The sequence below is a fragment of the Acomys minous genome (genome assembly GCF_964271855.1).
Source record: "Acomys minous genome assembly, chromosome: 2".
Classification (NCBI taxonomy): domain Eukaryota; kingdom Metazoa; phylum Chordata; class Mammalia; order Rodentia; family Muridae; genus Acomys; species Acomys minous.
In genome coordinates, this window is record NC_140484.1 from 19,006,297 (window position 1) to 19,026,915 (window position 20,619).

The 20,619-nt window shown below is 49.8% G+C and overlaps 1 protein-coding gene across 1 annotated transcript in view; it reads left to right on the top strand.

Moving 5' to 3' along the window:
- Positions 1-20,619, top strand: part of RRP12 (ribosomal RNA processing 12 homolog) — a 37,188-nt gene that overhangs the window by 8,711 nt on the left and 7,858 nt on the right. The window contains exons 6-29 of the mRNA XM_084769657.1: positions 77-193; positions 2,657-2,795; positions 2,884-3,011; positions 3,665-3,763; positions 4,282-4,373; positions 6,083-6,194; positions 6,419-6,516; positions 7,668-7,782; positions 9,963-10,105; positions 10,250-10,371; positions 11,536-11,600; positions 11,689-11,851; positions 12,626-12,780; positions 12,968-13,035; positions 13,460-13,553; positions 15,007-15,165; positions 15,274-15,354; positions 15,525-15,630; positions 15,835-15,942; positions 16,391-16,548; positions 17,571-17,662; positions 17,806-17,970; positions 18,088-18,257; positions 18,462-18,587. Coding sequence (XP_084625783.1) covers positions 77-193; positions 2,657-2,795; positions 2,884-3,011; positions 3,665-3,763; positions 4,282-4,373; positions 6,083-6,194; positions 6,419-6,516; positions 7,668-7,782; positions 9,963-10,105; positions 10,250-10,371; positions 11,536-11,600; positions 11,689-11,851; positions 12,626-12,780; positions 12,968-13,035; positions 13,460-13,553; positions 15,007-15,165; positions 15,274-15,354; positions 15,525-15,630; positions 15,835-15,942; positions 16,391-16,548; positions 17,571-17,662; positions 17,806-17,970; positions 18,088-18,257; positions 18,462-18,587 — 2,875 coding nt within the window. The remainder of the gene's footprint in view (positions 1-76; positions 194-2,656; positions 2,796-2,883; positions 3,012-3,664; positions 3,764-4,281; positions 4,374-6,082; positions 6,195-6,418; positions 6,517-7,667; positions 7,783-9,962; positions 10,106-10,249; positions 10,372-11,535; positions 11,601-11,688; positions 11,852-12,625; positions 12,781-12,967; positions 13,036-13,459; positions 13,554-15,006; positions 15,166-15,273; positions 15,355-15,524; positions 15,631-15,834; positions 15,943-16,390; positions 16,549-17,570; positions 17,663-17,805; positions 17,971-18,087; positions 18,258-18,461; positions 18,588-20,619) is intronic.

The following is a 20,619-nucleotide window of genomic DNA, read 5'->3' on the forward strand; positions in this document are numbered from 1 at the left end:
CTTTCCAGGGTTGGTGAGACCCCGGACGTTTTCCTTGTGGTTGTAGAGCTGAGGACTTTGTGGCATTTTCTTTAAGGTCCTCTCCTGCTTGGCCATCCTCCTGCGGAAGCAAGACCTGGAGGCCTGGGGCTATCCTATAACCCTTCAGGTGTACCACGGACTGCTGAGCTTCACCGTGCATGCCAAGCCCAAGGTGAGACTGTTGCGCTGCCCTAGTTTGTGCCAACGTGTGTGTGTGTGTGTGTGTGTGTGTGTGTGTGTGTGTGTGTTTACACATGTGTGTAGATGCACATATTCACACATGCACACAGAAGCATTCTTTTTAAGATTTATTATTTATTATTTATTCAGTGTTCTGCTTGCATGTATGCCTGCACACCAGAAGAGGGCACCAGATCTCATTATAGATAGTTGTGAGCCACCATGTGGTTGCTGGGAATTGAACTCAGGACCTTTGGAAGAGCAGCCAGTGCTCTTAATCTCTGAGCCATCTCTCTAGCCCTTTCTTTTTCTTAAGATATATTTGTGTGCAAATGCAGGTGTGTGTGCCTGTATGACGCTTATGTGCAGATATTTACAGAAGCCACAGGAAGGTGCTGAGTCCTCTGCTACTGTAGTTATAGGCAGTTGTAAAGCACCTGATGTTGATACTGGAAACCAAACCCATGTCCTCTGAAAGCAGTAAGTGCTCTTAATCACTGGGTCATTTTACCAGCCCCCACCCCCTTCCTGTGTTTTTATGTTCTGAGGATTTGAACTCAGGTCCTCATGTTTGCATAAGCACTCCTACCTGCTAAGCCATCTTTCTATCTTCAAGTACTGGAGTGTTGCATTTTGTTGTATTTGAGACAAAGTTCCACTGGATGACCTAGAACTTGCTGTATAGGCCAGGCTAGCTTTGAACTCAGAGATTCACCTGCCTGGGATTAATGACTTCCCAGCCCAAGTTCTGAGTTTTTGTCTGAGCTTCAGCTCCCTGCTTCTGACACCTTATCCACTTAAATTCAGAATATTAGGAACACCCCTTCTCCAGCAAGAGAGTCACAGTCCAGTGCTTCTGAGTCTCTCTGCAGGCTCCTCAGTCCTCCTACCTTGGCAGGGGGATGACAGTCTTGACTGGGGGTGGGGGGTTGGAGGGGTGGGGGAAGATATGGCATCATCCAGATCTAATATCTTCCTCTGTTTTTCCTTTTTTTTTTTTTTCTTTTTCTTTTGTTGTTGCAATTGAGGATTGAACCTAGGGCCCTGTACATACTAGACAAGCACTCTACTACTGACCTATATCTCCAGCCCCGTTTTTGTTTTTTGTTTTGAGAGAGGGTCTTACGAAGCTCTCCTGATTGGCTTTGAGCTTACTCTGTAGTCTAGGCAGGCCGTGAACGTCACTCTCCTCCCCAGCAGCTGGAGTTACAAGCCTGCTCACCAGTCCCAGCTCTGAGCTGGGCTCTCAGTTCGGCTTGAGATATCTCCTTAGGAGTGTTACTTAATGTCTGTAACTGTCTCCTAACTAAGAGATAGTTCTAGGCTTGCTGCAGGGTTGTGTGGAGACTCGGGCCTGGTACAGTCCCTGCTTTATAGCAGGCCCTCAGCAAGAAGGTCTGTGTTGCTTCCTCAGAAATTTAGGGCTGAGAGCATATAACAGTTTCCACCCAATGTGAAGTGCTTGTAATCCTGCTTCCTTCCTGTGTCTTCATGGAATCATTAAAACACCTTTTGATGCTGTTAAAATATCACTTCATTAGAGTGACACTGAAAAAAAAATTTTTTATTTGCGTACAAATGTTTTTTGTTGTTTTTTTGTTTTTGAGACAGTGTCTCACTAAGTAGCCCTGGCTGGCCTCAAAACTCAGAGTGATCTGTCTATCTTTGCCTTAGTGCTGAGATTAAAAGTATATATATTTAGGGCTGGAGAGATGGCTCAGTGGTTGAGAGCACTGACTGTTCTTCCAGAAGACCAGGGTTCAATTCCAAGCACTCAACATTGTGGCTCACAACTGTCTGTAACTCCAGTTCTAGGAGACCCAGCACCTTCACACAGACATATACATGCAGGCAGAGCACCAGTGCACATAAAATAAAAATAATCTTTAAAAGATATATGTCATCACACCCAGAGTGTATGAGTGTTTTGCCTGCATGTATGTATGTGTGCCTGGTGCCTGTGGAGACCAGACAAGAATACCAGATATCTAGGAACTGGGCTTTCGGCAAGTCTCTGTGTGGGTCCTAGAGGCTGAGCTGCAGTCTTCTGCAAGAGCAGCCAGTGCTTTTAACCTCTGAACGATCTCCCCAGTTCCTGCAAGTATCTTCTACCTTCTACTGTATATTTGCTTACTTTTTGCTTCAGGCAAGTGTAGTCTACTTTTTACTGCCACTTTGTTAACACCAAGAGCAGTGCTTGGTTTAGTGGGTACTGGTGTTGCTGGGTAACTAAATGGCTGTGTCCCTGTCTGACAATGAGGACCCTGCTTCTCAAGATAATGTGGGCTGCTCGGGGCTCTTCGGCTAGTTAGCCGGCTTAGGGTTCTATAGTGGGGTTCTATCTTGGCACAGCAGTGGGTATTCTATAGTATATGTGCCATGGGGCTGCTAGTGGTAGTTGTGCCGAGCACCCACAAGGCTGATCTGGCCTTGTCCTCATTTGCCTTCTGTTCAGATCCGCAAGGCTGCTCAGCACGGAGTGTGCTCCGTTCTCAAGGGCAGTGACTTCATGTTTGGTGAAAAGGCCCCTGCCCATCATCCTGCTGCTGTCTCCACTGCCAAGTTCTGCATCCAGGAGATTGAGAAGTCTGGAGGTGAGGTAGCCAGGCCTGGGGCAGGTGGTGGGGAAGTGTGGGCAGTGTGGGAGGAGGACAAGGAGTGGAACTCCCCTTTGTCTGCCAGGCTCTAAAGAGGCCACCACCACACTGCACATGCTAACACTGCTGAAGGACATGCTGCCCTGCTTCCCGGAAGGCCTGGTGAAGGGCTGCAGTGAGACTCTGCTTCGGGTCATGACCTTGAACCACGTGGTAAGCTCAAGACACAGGAAGAATGGGGCCAACAGTAGTAGGGAACTCAGTAAGAGAAACAGTCCCTGGTGCCAGGCACTTTGATGGCTGTCTGTAATCCCTGCCACAAAGAAGTTGAGGCCCTCTGCCCTGACCCTGCTTTCACCATAAGCCAAAGATACCCATCATCCTTGGTTCAGAATGGGCCGGGTCATCTTAAGTCTGTTTGAAGCCTACTTCAGATTCCTGTGGGGGGGTAGAGTGGAGGGGGGTTGTGTCCGAGTACATATGGATGTGTGGTCAGAGAACCACTTTAGCGAAGTGACTGTCTCTTCCACCTTTACATAGGTTTTAGAGATTGAGTTCAGGTCATCAGCCTTGGGTGGCAAGCGCTTTACCTGTTGAGCCCTAGTTTTTGTTTTCCAGTGGTACTTGGCATTGACCACAGTGCCTTTGTGCATGCTAGACAAGGGCTCTGGCACTGAGCTGTATCTCAGTCCCTAAATCATTTGAGGTTGTTTATTGGTTGCTGTGTCTTCCTAGAGTGACAGTCCTCAGGGTGTCCGGGAGTCTAGGGGCCCTATGGGTTCCATGTAGCTCATATGATAGAGCAGGCATTTGAAAGCTCCAGGGCAGGTCTCTTTGTTTCCTGTCTAAGTCTATGACTCCTGCAGCTCGTGACAGCCTGTGCCATGCAGGCCTTCCATAGCCTCTTCCATGCCAAGCCTGGCCCTGGCACCCTGTCGGCAGAGCTCAACGCCCAGATCATCACGGTGAGGCCTGGTGTTGGGAGTGGGTCAACTGCACTGCTGGGGGTGCCAGCTCTGCTGTCGCAGTACAGCAGTGAGAATGCTTAGGCTAAGCTGTCGCAGTAGAGAATAGTCAAGCTTACAGACAGGAAGCTGAGCCATCTCTCCAGCCCCTAGTTAACATCTTAAATTATTTCAGCTTGAGTAGGGCTTTTAACCTTAGATATTTGTGGGTGGACTTTTAGAGGGAGACATAAACCTTCCCAAAATTGTTTGCAAATATACACTGAAGTGCATTTCCCCAGAGAAGGACTCTGGCTTCAGTTGACTCCAGGAGGTGTGTGAGGCACCCCACTTCTACTTCTAGAGTCCTGTGTTCCTGAAACATCAGACCTAGAAGGGTTGGGTGGAGCAGGGGAAGCCAGGTGGCTGGGAGGTCTAACCAGTCCTAACAGCGCTTTCACCAAGAGTGTAGGAAAGGTCATCATCCTTGGGGCTACTGCTGACCGAGACTCACCCGCTCATTTCTGTCTCCCCTCTAGGCCTTGTATGACTACATTCCCAGTGAGAATGATTTACAGCCTCTCCTGGCCTGGCTGAAGGTTATGGAGAAAGCCCACATCAACCTGGTCAGGTAGGATGTGGTGGCTGTCAGTCTAGGGTCTCGCTTTAGGCTGCCACTGTACATGCAGACAGGAGGGACATGAGCCTGAAGCTGGAGAGGCCTTTCTGCACCAAGGCCTGTGTTGCATGGGTGAGGACCAGCTTCTATGTTGGAGAACCTAGGGTACGGCATCGTGGCCGTTCTGCCCTCACTGGAGCATCCCCAGCTAGCTGTTAGCAACAAGGCACACAAAAGACAGCTTCTGGGCTGGAGGCAAGTTTGAGCCTGACTCCCAGCTTGTACCACGCACTTTAGTGAAGGGGTTACCAGTCTCCTCTTTGTGGAAGGAGACTTTTGGGAGTCGTTTCTTCAACCATGTGAGTTCCAGGGATTGAGCTCAGGGCGTCAGATTGTAGCAAGAGAAGCACCTTTACTCACTGAGCCATCTCATAGCTGGAGTCTTTGTTTTGTTTGTTGGGTTTTTTGTTTGTTTGGGTTTGTTTTGTTTTGTTTTAGATTTTTGAAGATGGGAGTCTCATTACAAAGCCCTGACTGCCTGTATAGACTAGGCCGCTTTGAACTCACAGATATCTGTGTGCTCTGCCTCCCACCAGCATGCCTGGCCTGGCTTTGAACTCCTGATCCTCCTGCTTCAGCTTCCTAACTTCTGGGATTACAGTTGTGAGCCATCGTGCCTAGTCTTGGTGTGATCTTAGCTTATTTTTAGTTTTTTGCATGTTTAGGTGTGTATGACCATTGTGAGTTTGTAGGTGTTGAGTACAGGTACATACATGCCACGTCACATTGTGGAGGTCGTAAGAAAACCCCAGGTCAGACCTCACCTTCCTCCTTCAGACATGGCCTCTTTGTTGTCTACTGTGGCATATGTCAGGCTGACCGGCCTCAAGTTGCCAGGATTCTCCTGTCTCCACCTCCTGTCTTGCTGTAGGAGTGCTGGGATCTGTGCTGTTCCCAGCTTTATGAGAGTTCGGGGCATTGAAACTGAGATGCTCAGGCTGTGAGTAGCCTACCGAACCACTCAATAGCCCAGGTGGTATTTATGTTGTGTGTGTATGTGTGAGTGTGCGTGTGCCATGGCATGCATGTGGCAGTCAGGAGGTGACTCTCAAGAGAGGATCTCTCCTTTACTGGATGGACTCTAGAGATAACTCTTCAGGCGTGGCGGCCAGGGTTGGGGGCCACTGCTGTGCTATCTTCCTGACCCCCAGATGTGATGATTTTTACTTGTATTATTTTAGGATCAGATTGCTTGGGTGTGTGAATCCCTGTCACAGTGCTCCACTATGTGGCCTTGGCCAACCTGACTTACGTGTCTCAGTTTCATCATCTACAGAAAGGGAATAGGACTTTGTAGTTACAGCAAGGTTGGAGTGAAAGGTCTGTTGTGATGTCAGTAGTTGGTGTGTAGTGTTATGTAAGTGTTAGCAGTTATTTTGTTTGTATATACATTAAAGCTTTTGATTTGACTGCATTAAGTGTGAGGGCCAGGCCAGGCGGTGTTACGAAGACAAGCTCTCATTCTGTGTGCTAAGCTACTTCAAGGCAGTTCGGACTTTTCACCCCACATATTGTTACTTCAAGGACAGTGCCTTTTTGGAATGGCCTGCCAGTGGTCCCTTAGGAACCCTTCAGGCCAGAATATGTTTTCGCCTCAGCTCTTGTGGCTCTGGCGTCTGGGGCTCAGGGCCAGGTTCCACAGAGACCTTTTGTCTTCACAGGTTGCAGCGGGACCTGGGGCTAGGCCATCTTGCTCGATTTTTTGGAACTGCAGTGACCTGTCTCCTCTCCCCTCATTCACAAGTGGTGGCAGCCACTACACAGACACTCAAGGTACTGCAGCCTGCTGGACCCAGCTGTAGCTCAGGAAGCAGAGCAGTAAGAGGTTCTGCGTGCTGCCCTGTCTCCCAGGCCACCCTGGATACCCAGCTTGGTCCTGGAGGAGCGTCTTCCAGTGGGAAACAGGCTTTGGGTGCTTGAAAAAGCAGCTGTCTGGGAGGGTGAGTGGAACTGGAGGTGCAGCCTTGGCCTAGACAGCCTGTGTCCTCTCTTTGTAGGAGATCCTGAAGGAGTGTGTGGCTCCACACATTGCTGACATTGGCTCTGTGACCTCTACAGCCTCCGGTCCTCCCCAGTACATCGCTAAGATGTTTAGGTGAGAATGTGGTGTCCCTGTTAGGAGGGAAGTTCTGTATGATGGCCTGAGCTCCACTTACTGCTTGGGCAGTGCACCCAGTACCAGGTGCTCCATAGGATCAGGGAAGTGCCAAACCTCTGCCCGAGTGAGCAGTTCCTGCCAGTTGAGGTGTGCAGTGTTTCAGAGGCACTTAGAGTAGGAGAGGTGCCATACTGTGGCATGTAAGAGTATAGCTCATGGATCCTTGCCTCTGAACATCTGGACCCTGGAGCCAGCTCTGTTGCTTGCAAGCCCAGGTATCTGAAGCAAGCTCCTCTACCTCTTGACAACTCAGGATCCTCATCAGTGGGAAAACAGCACCAGGCATGTAGTGAGGCATTCAGGGAACAGAAACTACTGACCCTTGCTTGCTCTAGGAGATTGATATTACCCCTCTTATAGCTGGGAACGAGGTCATCCAGCTCATAAAAGGCTGACCACAGAGTTTGCTGGGTTGCCTTCAACACCTGTTCATAGACATGGCCACAGCATGCTAAGCAATCTCTGGAAAGGGGCTGAGGTCCTGGGTGTGTCTCTGGGGTCTGTTCTGTATCTCATTTGGTGCTCTGGTGACTAATTGACAGGGATAGAGGATTGTACATCTGGTATGAAGCTTCAGAAACTCTCAAGGAGTAAGACTCCTGACCCCAGCTGCCCCTTGCCCACACACTGCTTCTTGCTGGCCTTTCTACATAACATTCCTAAGGCCTCAGATACGGTAGGGGAGATGGGACCAGCCAAGGTATACACAGGAAGGGCCTGAAGATCTTCCTCTGCCCAGGCTACCTGTTGCCAGCCATCCTCCCTCCTCAGGTCAGGTAGTGAAAGTATGCAACAGCAATAGTATGCAGGCTGAGGAACCCAGTGCAGTGACTTGAAGGTCATTTCATGCCTCTGAGCCTCAGCTTTCTCATCTGACAGTGGGACATAGTACATCATGGGTCTCTCTTCAGTCAGTAGGAGTATGTAACTGAACTCAGCATGGACACCCTCTGCGCATTATCTGTCCACTTTGTCCTCCTGCACCCCCTCCCCCTACAGGCTAGCTGGAGTCTGTGGCTCAGGGTACCAGCTCCTGTTATTTCCTGGGATGATGAGACTGTGGCCCTAACTGTGCTGCTCCTTGGCAGGGCAGTGGAAGAAGGCCTGACATACAAGTTCCATGCGGCCTGGAGCTCTGTGCTGCAACTACTAAGTGTCTTCTTTGAGGCATGTGGAAAGCAGGCCCATCCTGTGATGAAGAAGGTGAGCTGGGGACTGCTGGGACTAGGGCACTGGTGACACTTAGGTCCTGGGTCTGAATACTCCTAGCCAGGAAGAACATGTCTATACTCTACGCCACCCCAGCTTTGACAGTGCCCACAGCAGGTGCCTAGTACCATGCCTCCAGGAGGGTGACGGACCAGTGTGGGAAAATAAGAAGGGTGGAGGGTAGCCACCACACCAGCCCAATTACCTTTGCTGACATTGGTTTAGGATCTGGGAAGCCCTGGCCCTTGATTTTTTAAAAAAATATTTATTCATTTTAATGTGTATTGATGTTTTGCCTGTATGTGTATCTGTGTGAGGGTGTCAGATCCCCTGGAATTGGAGTTAACAGACAGTTTTGAGCTGCCTTGTCAGTGCTGGGAATTGAACCCCTGTCCTTTAGAAGAGCAGCAGTGCTCTTAACTGCTGAGCCATCTCTCTAGCCCCCATTTAAAAAACATTTTTTTGTTTTTGTTTTTTGAGACAGAGTTTCTCTGTGTAGCCTTTGCTGTCCTGGACTTGCGTTGTAGACCAGGCTGGCCTGGAACTCACAGTGATCCACCTGCCTCTGCCTCTGCCTCTGCCTCCTAAGTGCTGGGATTAAAGGCATGTGCCATCACTCCAGGCTTCATTATAAAATTTTTGAAGTTTATTTTTATGATAGTTTTTATATGTATGTGCACATGTGTGCCTGGTGCCCTGGGAGATGAAAAAAGGGTGTCTTAGAGTTCTTGGAACTGGAGTTACAGATGGTTGTGAGCTATCGTGTTGGTACTGAGAACTAAATCCCAGTCCGCTGCAGTGCTTTTAACTGTTAAACCGTCTCTCCAGCCCCTCAAATTTTAATTCTCTAAATGCTGTATAGCGTGTGTGTGTGTGTGTGTGTGTGTGTGTGTGTGTGTGTGTGTGTGTGTGTGTGTGTTTTGAGACAGGGGTTCTCTGTAGCCCTGGCTGTCTTGGACTCACTTTATAGACCAGGCTAGGCTCAAACTTACAGAGATCTGCCTGCCTCTGCCTCCCAAGTCCTAGGATTAAAGGTATATGCCACCATGTCGGCTTAGTATTGATTTTTTAAAAAGTTATTTATTATTATGTGTACAGTGCTCTGCCTGCCTGCACACCTGCAGGTCAGAAGAGGTCACCAGATCTCATTATAGATGGTTGTGAGCCACCATGTATGTGGTTGCTGGGAATTGAACTCAGGACGTCTGGAAGAACAGTCAGTGCCCTTAACTGCTGAGCCATCTCTCCAGCTGCTAGTGTTGATGTTTTAAACAACCTTAGGGCTCAGAGTTTTTCCAACTCAGGGTAAGATCTTTAAGCACTGGGAATCCTGAGCAGACCTCAGGTCAAGGAGCAGCTGGTGGATCAGCTCCTGGGTCCTTCTCACTGCTTCTTCTCATTGCTGTCTGAAGAGGATACTCCAGGGGTTAGGATTGGCAAGCATGGCGTCCTACCAACCAGGCAGGCCTATGAGAAGCAAGGCTGGTTGGTACTGAGGGGAAGTGGAGGATTCCGCTCTGCATCCTCAGTACAATATATTTGATCATAGTTGGCTGTAGGCCTGCCTTGGTCACATCTTTCCATTCAGGATAATTGGAATCTACATTATGTGAAATTTTGTAGTTTTTCATGTTCAATGAAACCGCTTTTTCAAAGTCGGGAAAGGGAAGCCAGATGTGGTGGCACATGCCTTTAATCCCAGCACTCAGGAGGCAGAGGCCGGAGGATCTCTGTGAGTTTGAGGCCAGCCTGGTCTACAAAGCAAATCCAGGGTAACCAAGGCTACACAGAGAAACCTTGTCTCGAAAAACCAAAAAAAAAAAAAAAAAAAAAGTCAGGAAAGAGATTGGCCACACCATCGAATCAATTGGGTCATCAGCATGTATCTGTGAGCGTCTTTGTGCCCAGACTCAGGCTCCATCCTTTGGAGTGAAGCCTGTCCTGGTTGAGATCTTGGATCCCTCTTCCCAGGCTGGGTCTATGGTTAAATGAATGGAGAGTAAGGAGCCTTTTGATAATTCAGCTTCTGTTCCCTGGTCAGCAAAAAAGTTGCATTTTGTTGCTTCTCTTATGCCGGAGATTGATCCCAGAGCTCGGATGTGCTAGGCAGTTGTTCTGCCGCAGTGTCACACCCCTGCCCTGCCATGTGTCTCTCTGTCCTCTCATTGCTCCAGTGCCTCCAGTCCCTGTGTGACCTGCGCCTCTCCCCTCACTTCCCCCACACAGCAGCCCTAGACCAGGCTGTGGGGGCTGCAGTGACCAGCATGGGACCCGAGGTGGTGCTGCAGGCTGTGCCTTTGGAAATTGACGGCTCTGAGTAAGTGTGACTCTGCTTGGTCTTTAGGAGCCTGGGAGCCTCGAGCGGCTAGTTCTCTTCTAGGAAGGGTGTCCACTAAAGTGTCTCTGCAGAGGGACCTTCAGCCTGTCACCTCTTCTCACACCGAGTCCTTCTTCCCCACAGGGAGACCCTGGATTTCCCACGGAGCTGGCTGTTGCCTGTCATTCGGGATCATGTTCGGGAAACACGACTTGGCTTCTTCACCACGTACTTTTTGCCCCTGGCCACCACCCTTAAGAGCAAAGGTGTGGATCCCTTGGCTGTATACAGCCTCAGTCCCCTCCTCCCCATATCTATGAGTCCCAGCTGGAAGACGCAGAAAGAACTGTGTCTAGCATACATTTTTGGCAGCATTTGTCTGAGAAGTTCGGAGCTGGCTAGCAAGGGTACTCCCTAAGGAGCCCCCACAACCTGTGTCTTGTTTTTCCTTCCTGAATCAAAAGAAAGAATTGAGAAAGAATTGTGGGCTGGAGAGATGGCTCAGAGATTAAGAGCACTGCTTGCTCTTCCAAAGGTCCTGAGTTTAACTCCCAGCAACCACATGGTGGCTCACAACCATCTTATAATGAGATCTCGTCCCCTCTTCTAGTGTACATATCAGACAAAACACTGTGTACATAGTAAATAAATAAATCTTTAAAAAAGAAAGAAAGAGAGAGAGAGAGAAAGAGTTTGGTTCTTCTTTATCATGGTACCCCTTTAAGTAAACTTTAAAAAAAGAAAAAGCTGGGGCCTGGTGGTGCACACCTTTAATCCCAGCACTTGGGAGGCATTGGGAGGCAGATCTCTGAGTTCAAGGCAAGGGAATCCAGGACAGCCAGGCTACACAGAGAAATCTTGTCTCAAAAAACAAAACAAAAGCCGGGCGTGGTGGCGCATGCCTTTAATCCCAGCACTCGGGAGGCAGAGGCGGGCGGATCACTGTGAGTTCGAGGCCAGCCTGGTCGACAAAGTGAGTCCAGGACAGCCAAGGCTACAGAGAGACCCTGTCTCGAAAAACCAAAAAAAAAAAAAAAAAAAAAAAAAAAAACAAAACAAAACAAAAAGTCTTATAATTATTAAAAGTAACTAAAATGGGGGCTCATTCACATACCTGTAAGCAGTGGAGATGTTGGTTTGGGTTTTTGAAACAGGGTCTCATGTAGTTTTGAATTTGATAAGTAATTGAGGATGACCTTGAATTCCTGATCCTCCTGCCTCCTGTGTGCTGGGATCATGTTGTCAACTCTCATGTCCAGATTCATAGATTTGTTTTAATTATTAGGACAAATGTTAATAGTAATAGTTAATATATGGGGGATATTACCTATATTTGTACCCTTATTGTAGGGGTTTGGGTTTTGGTAAAATGAGGCCAATTGGCCAAGAGGATTTCTGGGGTCACACCATGTCTTTGTCACACCCTCCAGCAATGGAACTGGCTCAGGCAGGCAGCACAGTGGAGTCGAAGATTTATGACACCCTGCAGTGGCAGGTGAGGGCCAGCTGGGGGAGGGAGAGGGAAGGAGCACACAGAGGGCACAAGTCACTGGTGACACTCTACCTAAATTCCTCCCTTCCAGATCTGGACACTTCTGCCTGGGTTCTGCACAAGACCCACAGATGTGGCTGCCTCCTTCAAAGGCCTGGCACGGACACTGGGCACAGCCATTAATGAGCGTCCTGACCTGAGGGTCACTGTGTGCCAGGCCCTACGCACCCTCATCACCAAGGGCTGTGAAGCAGGTAAGTGTGGGAGCTAGTGAGATGGTCTGAGGCATTGGCCTGTGTGCCTGACATTGCTGGCAGCCATCTGCACCGCTATCCCTGCTGCTGCTGCTGGCTCCAGAAGGCTAACGTAAGCCCTGACCTCACACCTCTCCAAGGATGCTGGCAGCTGCTGTCGGTTGTGCAGTCGGTATCTGAACATGGAGGCTGCTGCTTCTTTGTGCCCTGGCCTCAGCCTTTCCTGGCAGAAGGTCCACTCTTCTGGCTTTTTAGTTCTGCCACAGAATCTTCTAAAAGGATGACCCTGCTGTTGTTTTAACTGAAAAATCCCAAACGTTCTGTTTTACCAATAAAGATTCAGGAGCTAGATGTAGAGAAAGCAATCAGTTGACCCTCCTACTCAGCTCATGTCCTCATGGAAAAGGCCCAAAAGCCAAAGAGCTAAGGAGCTGAAGAGCTAAAAGCTCAAGGCCCAAGCGCTCTTTCTCTTCTCCAGGCTGTTTTAAATACCCCCTAACTCAAAGCCCCTCCTACTCTTTAATCCCGTCAGCTTGTTTCTTTCTCCACCTCTTGACCGAGAGCTAACTTCATTAAATCCTGTGTACACATAGCTCTTGGATTAAAGGTGTGTGTTAGGGCTCAACTGCCCAAACAAAAGGCTGGTTTTTACAGTTCACAATCTCAGGGACCAAGTGGGATCAAATGTCCTGCAACACACTGGCCTGCCACCCAGTGACCATTGAGTTATTGTTAGCTCTGTCCCCTCAATGAAAACTTGGGTCCTCTTGCCAGAGGCTGACCGTGCTGAAGTGAGCCGCTTTGCCAAGAACTTCCTGCCAATTCTCTTCAACCTGTATGGACAGCCTGTTGCAGCTGGAGAGGCAGCAGCCCCTCGCCGAGCTGTGCTGGAAACCATCAAAACTTACCTCACCATAACTGAGTCCCAGGTGAGTTTTGGTGGGGTGGGGGTGGTGCTGCTGGGCCTTAGGAAGATCAGGCCCCACCCCCAGACCCTGGAGAATGGGGACTTTGCACAGCAGTTGTGGCGGGGCTGGAGGCTCCTAAGCCATGGGGACTAACTTGGAAACTGCTGCCAATAGTCACTTTGTTTCTCTCTCCACCGGGGGCTGTCAGTTGGTGAATGGCTTCCTCGAAAAAGCCACTGAGAAGGTGCTCGATCCTGCCAGCTCTGACTTTACCAGGTAAAGTGCTCAGGGCCTCCTCATTTAAGCTTGCTAGACAGGGGGACCTAGCACAGGTCTAGGATTTACTCTCTAAGTCTTGAGATGTCAAGTGTCCCCAGCTTCTTTATTACAGAAGGGTGGAAAGAGGGTCCTAGAGAAGGGTTCACATCCTGGCTCCACCACTTCCTAGCTCATGTGGCTTTGGACAAGTTATTTACTGTCTCTGAGGCCTCATCTGTAAAATGGGTGTGATAATAGTACCTGCCACACGGCTCCTCGAGGACAGAGAAGGAGCTGTGTGAAGCACCTGGAGTGCTGCCTGGTCCTCCGGGTACTCCAGGAGCGCAGCACCGCTGTGCTTGCCATTGTCCCGACTCTGAGTGGAAACGGCTTCTGCGCTGCACCAGTGCTCTAAGCCCCTTCCTGTTGCTCACTCTGGCAGATTGTCTGTCCTGGACCTGGTTGTGGCTCTGGCTCCTCACTCGGACGAGGCTGCCATCAGTAAGCTGTACTCTACTATCCGGCCCTACCTTGAGGTGAGCTCTCCTTGTCTTCATCCCTGTTACGTGCCCAGATCGCGTCCCAGCTGCTCCCACAGTGGCTTTCCTTTGTGTCCTGTCCTGCCCAGCAGTGCTCTAGCCTGCCTGCCAAGGTGTGTCTTGTGAACAAAGGCCATGCTCCTTTCTGGCTGTCATTCTAGGCCTGCCCGAGCCCTCAGCCCTCCCGGTCTCATCGGACTGTTTGTGTTTTGAGACAGAAATCCATGTATCTCAAACAGGCCTTGACCTCGCTATGTATTGGAAGCTGGCCTAGAACTCCTCATCCTCCGCCTCCACCTCCCAAGTGGTGTGATTACAGGAGTATATCTCCACACCTAGCCTTTATTAGGCTGTTATTGAGAGTCCTAGATAATTCCTTTATTTTTTTATATTTTTGAAAACTATTTTATTTTATTTATTAATTATATGTAATGATGAGGGTAGATGGAGGTCTGAGGACAATTTTGTAGAATTGGGTCTCTCCTTCCACCTTATGTGGGTTCCAGAGGTCAAACTCAGGTTGTCAGGTTCACACTGTCAGGTTAACAAGAGCCATTTTGCTGGTTTTGCTGCGCTCTCTCTCTCTCTCTCTCTCTCTCTCTCTCTCTCTCTCTCTCTCTCTCTCTCTCTCCCCCCCCCCCATGGACCGAGGTTCTCGAGGGTGCTAGGTATGCATCTGTGATTCACACCTTTATCCCCATGGTCTTGTAAAGAGCAGCCTGCCTATGCCTTCGCTCATGCTTTCTGGCCCTGTCTGAAACACTCAGGCTGTGGCTTATGGCCGTGCAGAGCTCAGCCCACTAGCCCCTCCTGAGCACCAGTTCTCCTGCTCCCCAGTTTATATAGAGGAGGAATTTGCTTTGAGGAAGGATGTGCAGGTGGACACAGATGTCCAAGACAGGCTGGGGTGAGCTGGGAGAGAGCTGAGAGACTCCTTCAGAGCTACAAGGGAGTCAGTGTGGTAGAGAGGAAAGTACTCTAGTCAGACAGTACCAGGTGTATCACCCTGGCATATTCTGATGCCAACAGCCCAGGCTTGAGTATCTTATTTATTGATTTTTTTTTTTAGATTTATTTTATGTGTATATTTTGTCTGCATTGTATGCCCAGTGTCATATAGATCAGAAGAGGGCAGCAGATCCCCTAAAAGTTGTAATCTGAAACTGGAGTTACAGACAGTTGTGAGCTGCCATGTGATTGCTAGGAATTGAACTGACTCCTTTGAAAGAACAAATACTTTGAAACACTGAGCCGTTGCCTCAACCCCATTATCTGTTATTTAACGGTGGTGAAAAGACCAGTTTGGAAAACCAGCCTGGCTTTGTCCCAATTACCGTTTCCACACCAGCTTCTCTCTGCATCCGCTCTAGGCATGCATGGGGAATGTCACAGGATGGAGTGGAACCCAGTCCCCTTCCTTATATCCCTGTACCTTATTTGCCCCTCTCAGAGCAAGGTCCATGGGATACAGAAGAAGGCCTACCGAGTGCTGGAGGAGGTGTGTGCCAGCTCCCAGGGCCCTGCAGACCGCTTTGTGCAGAGCCACTTGGAGGATCTGAAGAAGACGCTGCTGGACTCCCTGCGGAGCACATCCTCACCTGCTAAAAGGGTAAGGGCCCGAGGGCTGCGTGTTCTGCAGGGAGGAAGGGTGCCAACAGACATGCCTAAGGGTTGGAAGGACGCTGAAGGATCCCACCCTTTGCTCTTGTGCCCACAGCCGCGTTTGAAGTGCCTCATACATATAGTTAAAAAGCTGTCAGCTGAGCATGAGGAGTTCATTGCTGCCCTCATCCCAGAGGTAAGGGGGTGAGAGGAGGGATGATGTGTATTTTGTGTAATTCTTAGTGTAGTTTCCAAGTGGGTCTGTAACCAACAGTGCGGAGGTGTGCTCCATTCACTGCCTAGGCCTGTGTAGGTCACCCAGGCTGCCACCTTGGGTAGCATGTGCTAATAAGGCTATTTGGCCAGGTGATCCTGTGCACCAAGGAGGTGTCCGTGGGTGCAAGGAAGAATGCATTCACCCTGCTGGTGGAGATGGGCCGTGCTTTCCTGCGATTTGGCTCCAGCCAAGAAGGTGAGAATGTGGGATGCAAGCTGGGCTGGGCATCCTGCCATCGGGCTGGGAGAAGACTCGTAAAGCCGCTGGTCTTAGGGAATAGGTGGAAGGAACTCCTTATCCAGTTCTGGCTGTGGCTCTGAGTGAATTGTTGCTATAGGCCTTTAGTGGCCATCCCTGGGCACCCTGTCGTTGAGTGACTGTCCCACTCTCTGCCTTTAGAGGCTCTGCAGCGATACCTTGTCCTGATCTATCCTGGCCTACTGGGTGCGGTTACCACAGTCAGCTGCAGCATCTTGGCTCTGACCCACCTGTTGTTTGAGTTCAAAGGTAAGTGTTTGCCTGAAGGCCTACAGTGCCTTCATGGTAAAGAGTGCCCCGGGGTCTGGATAGGGTTCCCCTGGAATGGGGGAAAATATCAGGAGGCAGCAAAGAGACCCAGAACCCAGCCCTCTGCTTGCCATAAAGTTCTGCCTCCTTCCTTACACTTGACCAGCCAACAGCTCTGTGACCCCAATGTCCCGAGCCATTCAGATTGGTAGATGAAGAGCCCCTGCATCTTAGTTCTGGTCCTTCCTCTCCAACCACATGAAACTTTGAGCAACCTTACTAACTTCTTAGAACCTCTTTTAATCTCTTAAGATGGAAGACTGGAACACTCCATGAGTAGTGATTCAAACTATGCGAGACCCACAGAAAAGCCCTGCTAACATCTGACCCATGGGTGGGTCTTGGGTTTGAGTGGTGGTTCTGGTATGACAGTGGCTCCTGTGCACAGGGCTGATGGGAACAAGCACAGTGGAACAGCTCCTGGAGAATGTGTGTCTGCTGCTGGCCTCCCGCACCCGTGACGTGGTCAAATCTGCGCTGGGCTTCATCAAGGTGGCAGTGGTGGTCATGGACGTGGTACACCTTGCCAAGCATGTGCAGCTAGTGGTGAGGCTCCAGTGGGGACCCCATGGGACTTCGGTCAAATTGGTTTAGAATTTTTTCATTATTTGCTTACTTTGAGTGGCAAGAGGACATTTAAGAGTCATAGGAGAGCTGGGCATAGTGGCGCACACCTTTAATCCCAGCACTCGGGAAGGCAGAGGCAGGTGGATCGCTGTGAGTTCGAGGCCAGCCTGGTCTACAAAGCGAGTCCAGGATAGCCAAGGCTACACAGAGAGCCCCTGTCTCGAAAAAACAAAACAAAACAAAAAAAGCCAAGAGGCCTAAGAGGAGCTTTTAGGAAAGTGCTGACAGAAATGGTACAACTCCCATAGTGTCTCATATTACCTCGGGTCCCCTCCACAGAAGAAAGACCAAAGACAGAGCTCCTCCCATTGTACAGATAGAGAAACTGAGCCAGATACTTATTTTCAAGGTCTAGTCTCAGTGACTGGCCTTGCCCTCTGTAGGGTTCTGCTTTCTGTCACCTGCCAGGGCATAGAAGGACCTGGTTCCCTGGCCCCACTGGCGACTGCCCTTGCTGAAGTAAGGTCTGCGACCTATGTGTGGCAGGGTGAGCATGACTGCACGATAGGAAGGAAGCATGAGAGAGACTTGAGGATGCTGTGTAGGGTCTGGCAAAGTAGAGTGAGTGGATTAGGTGGGACCTTTATGGCTTCTTGGCAATCAGGTAAGCATGTGTCTAGCCGGTAGCCTGTCCCTTGCTTGGTATTGGTATCTGTCCCATCAAATTGTTGTAAAGAACCACTGGAAGAACATAGGAGAGTATTGTCACCTCACAAGTATGGTTACAGCTGTGTTACAAAGGAGGGCATAGAGGAAAGGTGGGGTTCCAGGTTAAGGAAGCATAGTTGAACCAAGGAAGGGGTGGCCCGAGAACAGGGCGGCTGATACCGCCCCTCTCAGCTAGACCTAGCTGTGCTGTACACTGGTCTGGACAGCAAGGAAAAGTGAACAGGGCAGAAGGCACCCTTGCTCTGCCTGATACCCAGTGCTCTGCCTGCCAGATGGAAGCCATTGGTAAGCTGTCAGATGACATGCGACGGCACTTCCGCATGAAGCTTCGGAACCTGTTCACCAAGTTCATCCGCAAGTTTGGGTCTGTGTGCTTGAATAGGGCAGGGTTGGGGTATGGAATTCTTAGTCTCTTCAGGGGCCTGGTTCCTGGTTCCTGCACAGCTTGTGCCCTGAGGAGGGATCCTTGGCAAGTACTTCTTGACAGCCCTTCTCCGCCCCACTCAGATATGAGCTGGTGAAGGGTCTGCTACCTGCAGAATACCACAAAGTCCTGATCAACATCCGGAAGGCTGAGACCCGAGCCAAGAAGCATCGTGCCCTGAGCCAGGCTGCTGAGGAGGAAGAGGAGGAGGAGGAGGAAGAGGAGCCTGTCCAGAGCAAAGGTGACAGGTAAGGCCACAGCATAGCCCTGAGGCCCTAGTCCACCCTCAGCCAAAACCTATCCTGGCAGTGCCTTAGGGCCCACTTCTCCCAGGAGTGCTTTGACCATAGACTTCTCTAATTTAGCATTGAGGAGATCTTGGCTGACTCCGAGGATGAAGATGATGAAGAAGAAAGAGGCCAGGACAAGGAGCAGCGGAAGCTGACACGACAGAAGAGCCGGGCATGGCTGAAGGAGGGTGGTGGGGATGAACCCCTCAACTTCCTGGATCCCAAGGTGGCTCAGCGAGTCCTTGGTGAGCAACAAGGGGCCCAGAATAGACTTGGCTTGTGGTGGGTTCATGGGTGTTAGGCAGGGGGTAGCTTCTGTGGATGGCCTGTGGGCAACGGCTAAAGGGCTCCCGGTTGGGAGCTTTGCTGTGGTGGGGGACTCTGAAGGAAGAAGGAGTGAGCTGGTTAGGACTGCCCTGTGATCACCTCATGCCAACCTACCTCACTAGCCACCCAGCCTGGGCCCGGGCGGGGCAAGAAGAAGGACCACGGCTTCAAGGTGAGCGCTGATGGCCGGCTGATCATACGGGAAGAGGAAGATGGAGACAAGGTGGAGGAAGAAGATGGCACTAAAGGTAGCGGTCTCCCACAGAGAAACAGTTGCTCTGGCAGCTCAGCCTGGGCTCTGCTGGCTGGATACTCATTTGCTCACTTGAGGGCTCTTGGCCTTTTCATACATAACTGTTTATTGAGGGAGCATAGGAAACAGCTGAGAACCTTACACCTAAGGCCACTCCTGAGCATTCTAACTCCTCAGATTTTCCCTGACCAGACTAAACATTTTTTTATCTCATTTATTATCTATACTTTTATTAATTTACCTATGACTTTTTTGTTGTTTGATTTTGAGACAGGGTTTCTTTGTATAGCCCTAGCTGTCCTGGAACTTGCTTTGTAGAGCAGACTGGCCTCGAACTCACAGAGATCCTTCTCCTTCTACTTCCTGAGTGCTGGGATGAAGTGAATGTGCCATCACTGCCCAGCTGCCTGTGACTTTTCTTTTTATTATTATTTATTTATTTATTATGTATATAATGTTCCACCTGCATGTATGCCTGCACACCAGAAGAGGGTACCAGTTCTCATAAATAGTTGTGAGCTACCATTTGGTTGCTGGAAATTTAACTCAGGATCTTTAAAAGAGTAGCCCGTGCTCTTAACCTCTGAGCCATCTCTCCAGCCTCCGTCTCTCTCCCTCTATCCCCCTCCCCTGCCCCCATTTTTTTTTTTAATTTTTTTATTATGTATACAGCACTCTGCCTGCATGTACCGAAGAGGGCATCAGATCACATTATAGATGGTTGTGAGCCTCCATGTGGCTGCTGGGGATTGAACTCATGACCTCTGGGAGAGCAGTCAGTGCTCTTAACCGCTGAACCATCTCTCTAGCCCCCCCCCCCTTTTTTTAAAATAGAGTATACATACATGCAATTTAAACAGAACTTAGGGGAAGCTCCCCTCACTGTGCGTGGTGTGACTGTCTCTTCAGCTTCTTTTTCCTTATTCCTTTTCTGTTGTTTGGTTCAGTTTGGTTTTTAATGGAAACTGGCTGAGGCCTGAAGCTGATTTAGAGGTTAGGAAGAGCCAGCCTGTGAGACACTTCTAACTTTCCAACACGTGTGTTGTACAATTGTGTCCTCAGCAGGACCTCTTTTGCTGTTGTTGTTGTTTTGTTTTGTTTTTTGTTTTTCGAGACAGGGTTTCTCTGTGTAGCCTTGGCTGTCCTGGACTTGGTTTTGTAGACCAGGCTAGCCTCAAACTCACAGTGATCTGCCTGCCTCTGCCTCCTGAGTGCTGGGATTAAAGGCGTGTGCCACCACGCCTGGCCTTCAGCAGGACCTCTTAACACATTTAGTCTCTCCAGGTCCCTCTTCACACACACTCAGTGAACTAAAGGACACTAGTGTCTTTTTAAAAGTGTCCGCATTCCTAAACTGAATGCTCCACTCAGTAACAGAGCACGTGTCTAGTATGCAAAGCGCTGGATTCCATCCCTGGTACTGTGGGGCAAGTATCTGCCCCCTGGCTTTCTTTGACTCTCACTGCTTGGCTCTGGGCCTTTGATCACCTGCTTTCCTGACTCACTCACACAGCTCCTCTGCCCCTCATTGCCAGCTACTGGTATGTGTGGCTACCTTCTATGCTTGATATAGGTGGCTTGTGCTATTCCTTTGGCTGTCTCTTCTCTGCTCCCCTCCTACCCTTTGTACTCTACAGGCTCCTGTGGACTTAGGGCCCAATATTTCTGTGGCTGAGGAGTTCTTCTACCCTTTAGGATCCCACACTGGTCCTCTGTGTCCTCTCTAGGGTCTCTTAGCCACTAGGCCTTGTTCCCCACAGAACTCTCATGAACCAGTTGCCTTTCTTTTGTCCATCTTTAATCACGGGCTAGTTTATTTTCCTGCAGAGCTGAACCCAGCACTTGGTACGTGCTCGGCCAGTGCTCTGCTGAGCATCACTCCCAGCCCTGCTCATGCTGTCTTTATTGCCTTCTGGCTGTTGCTTTGCTGCATTTTCTTCCCTCCAGATGGTCAAAATCATACTTGTTCTGTTATCCTCACATGGTACCAGAACACAGAGTGAGCAAGAAAGCTTTTTGGGTAGCAG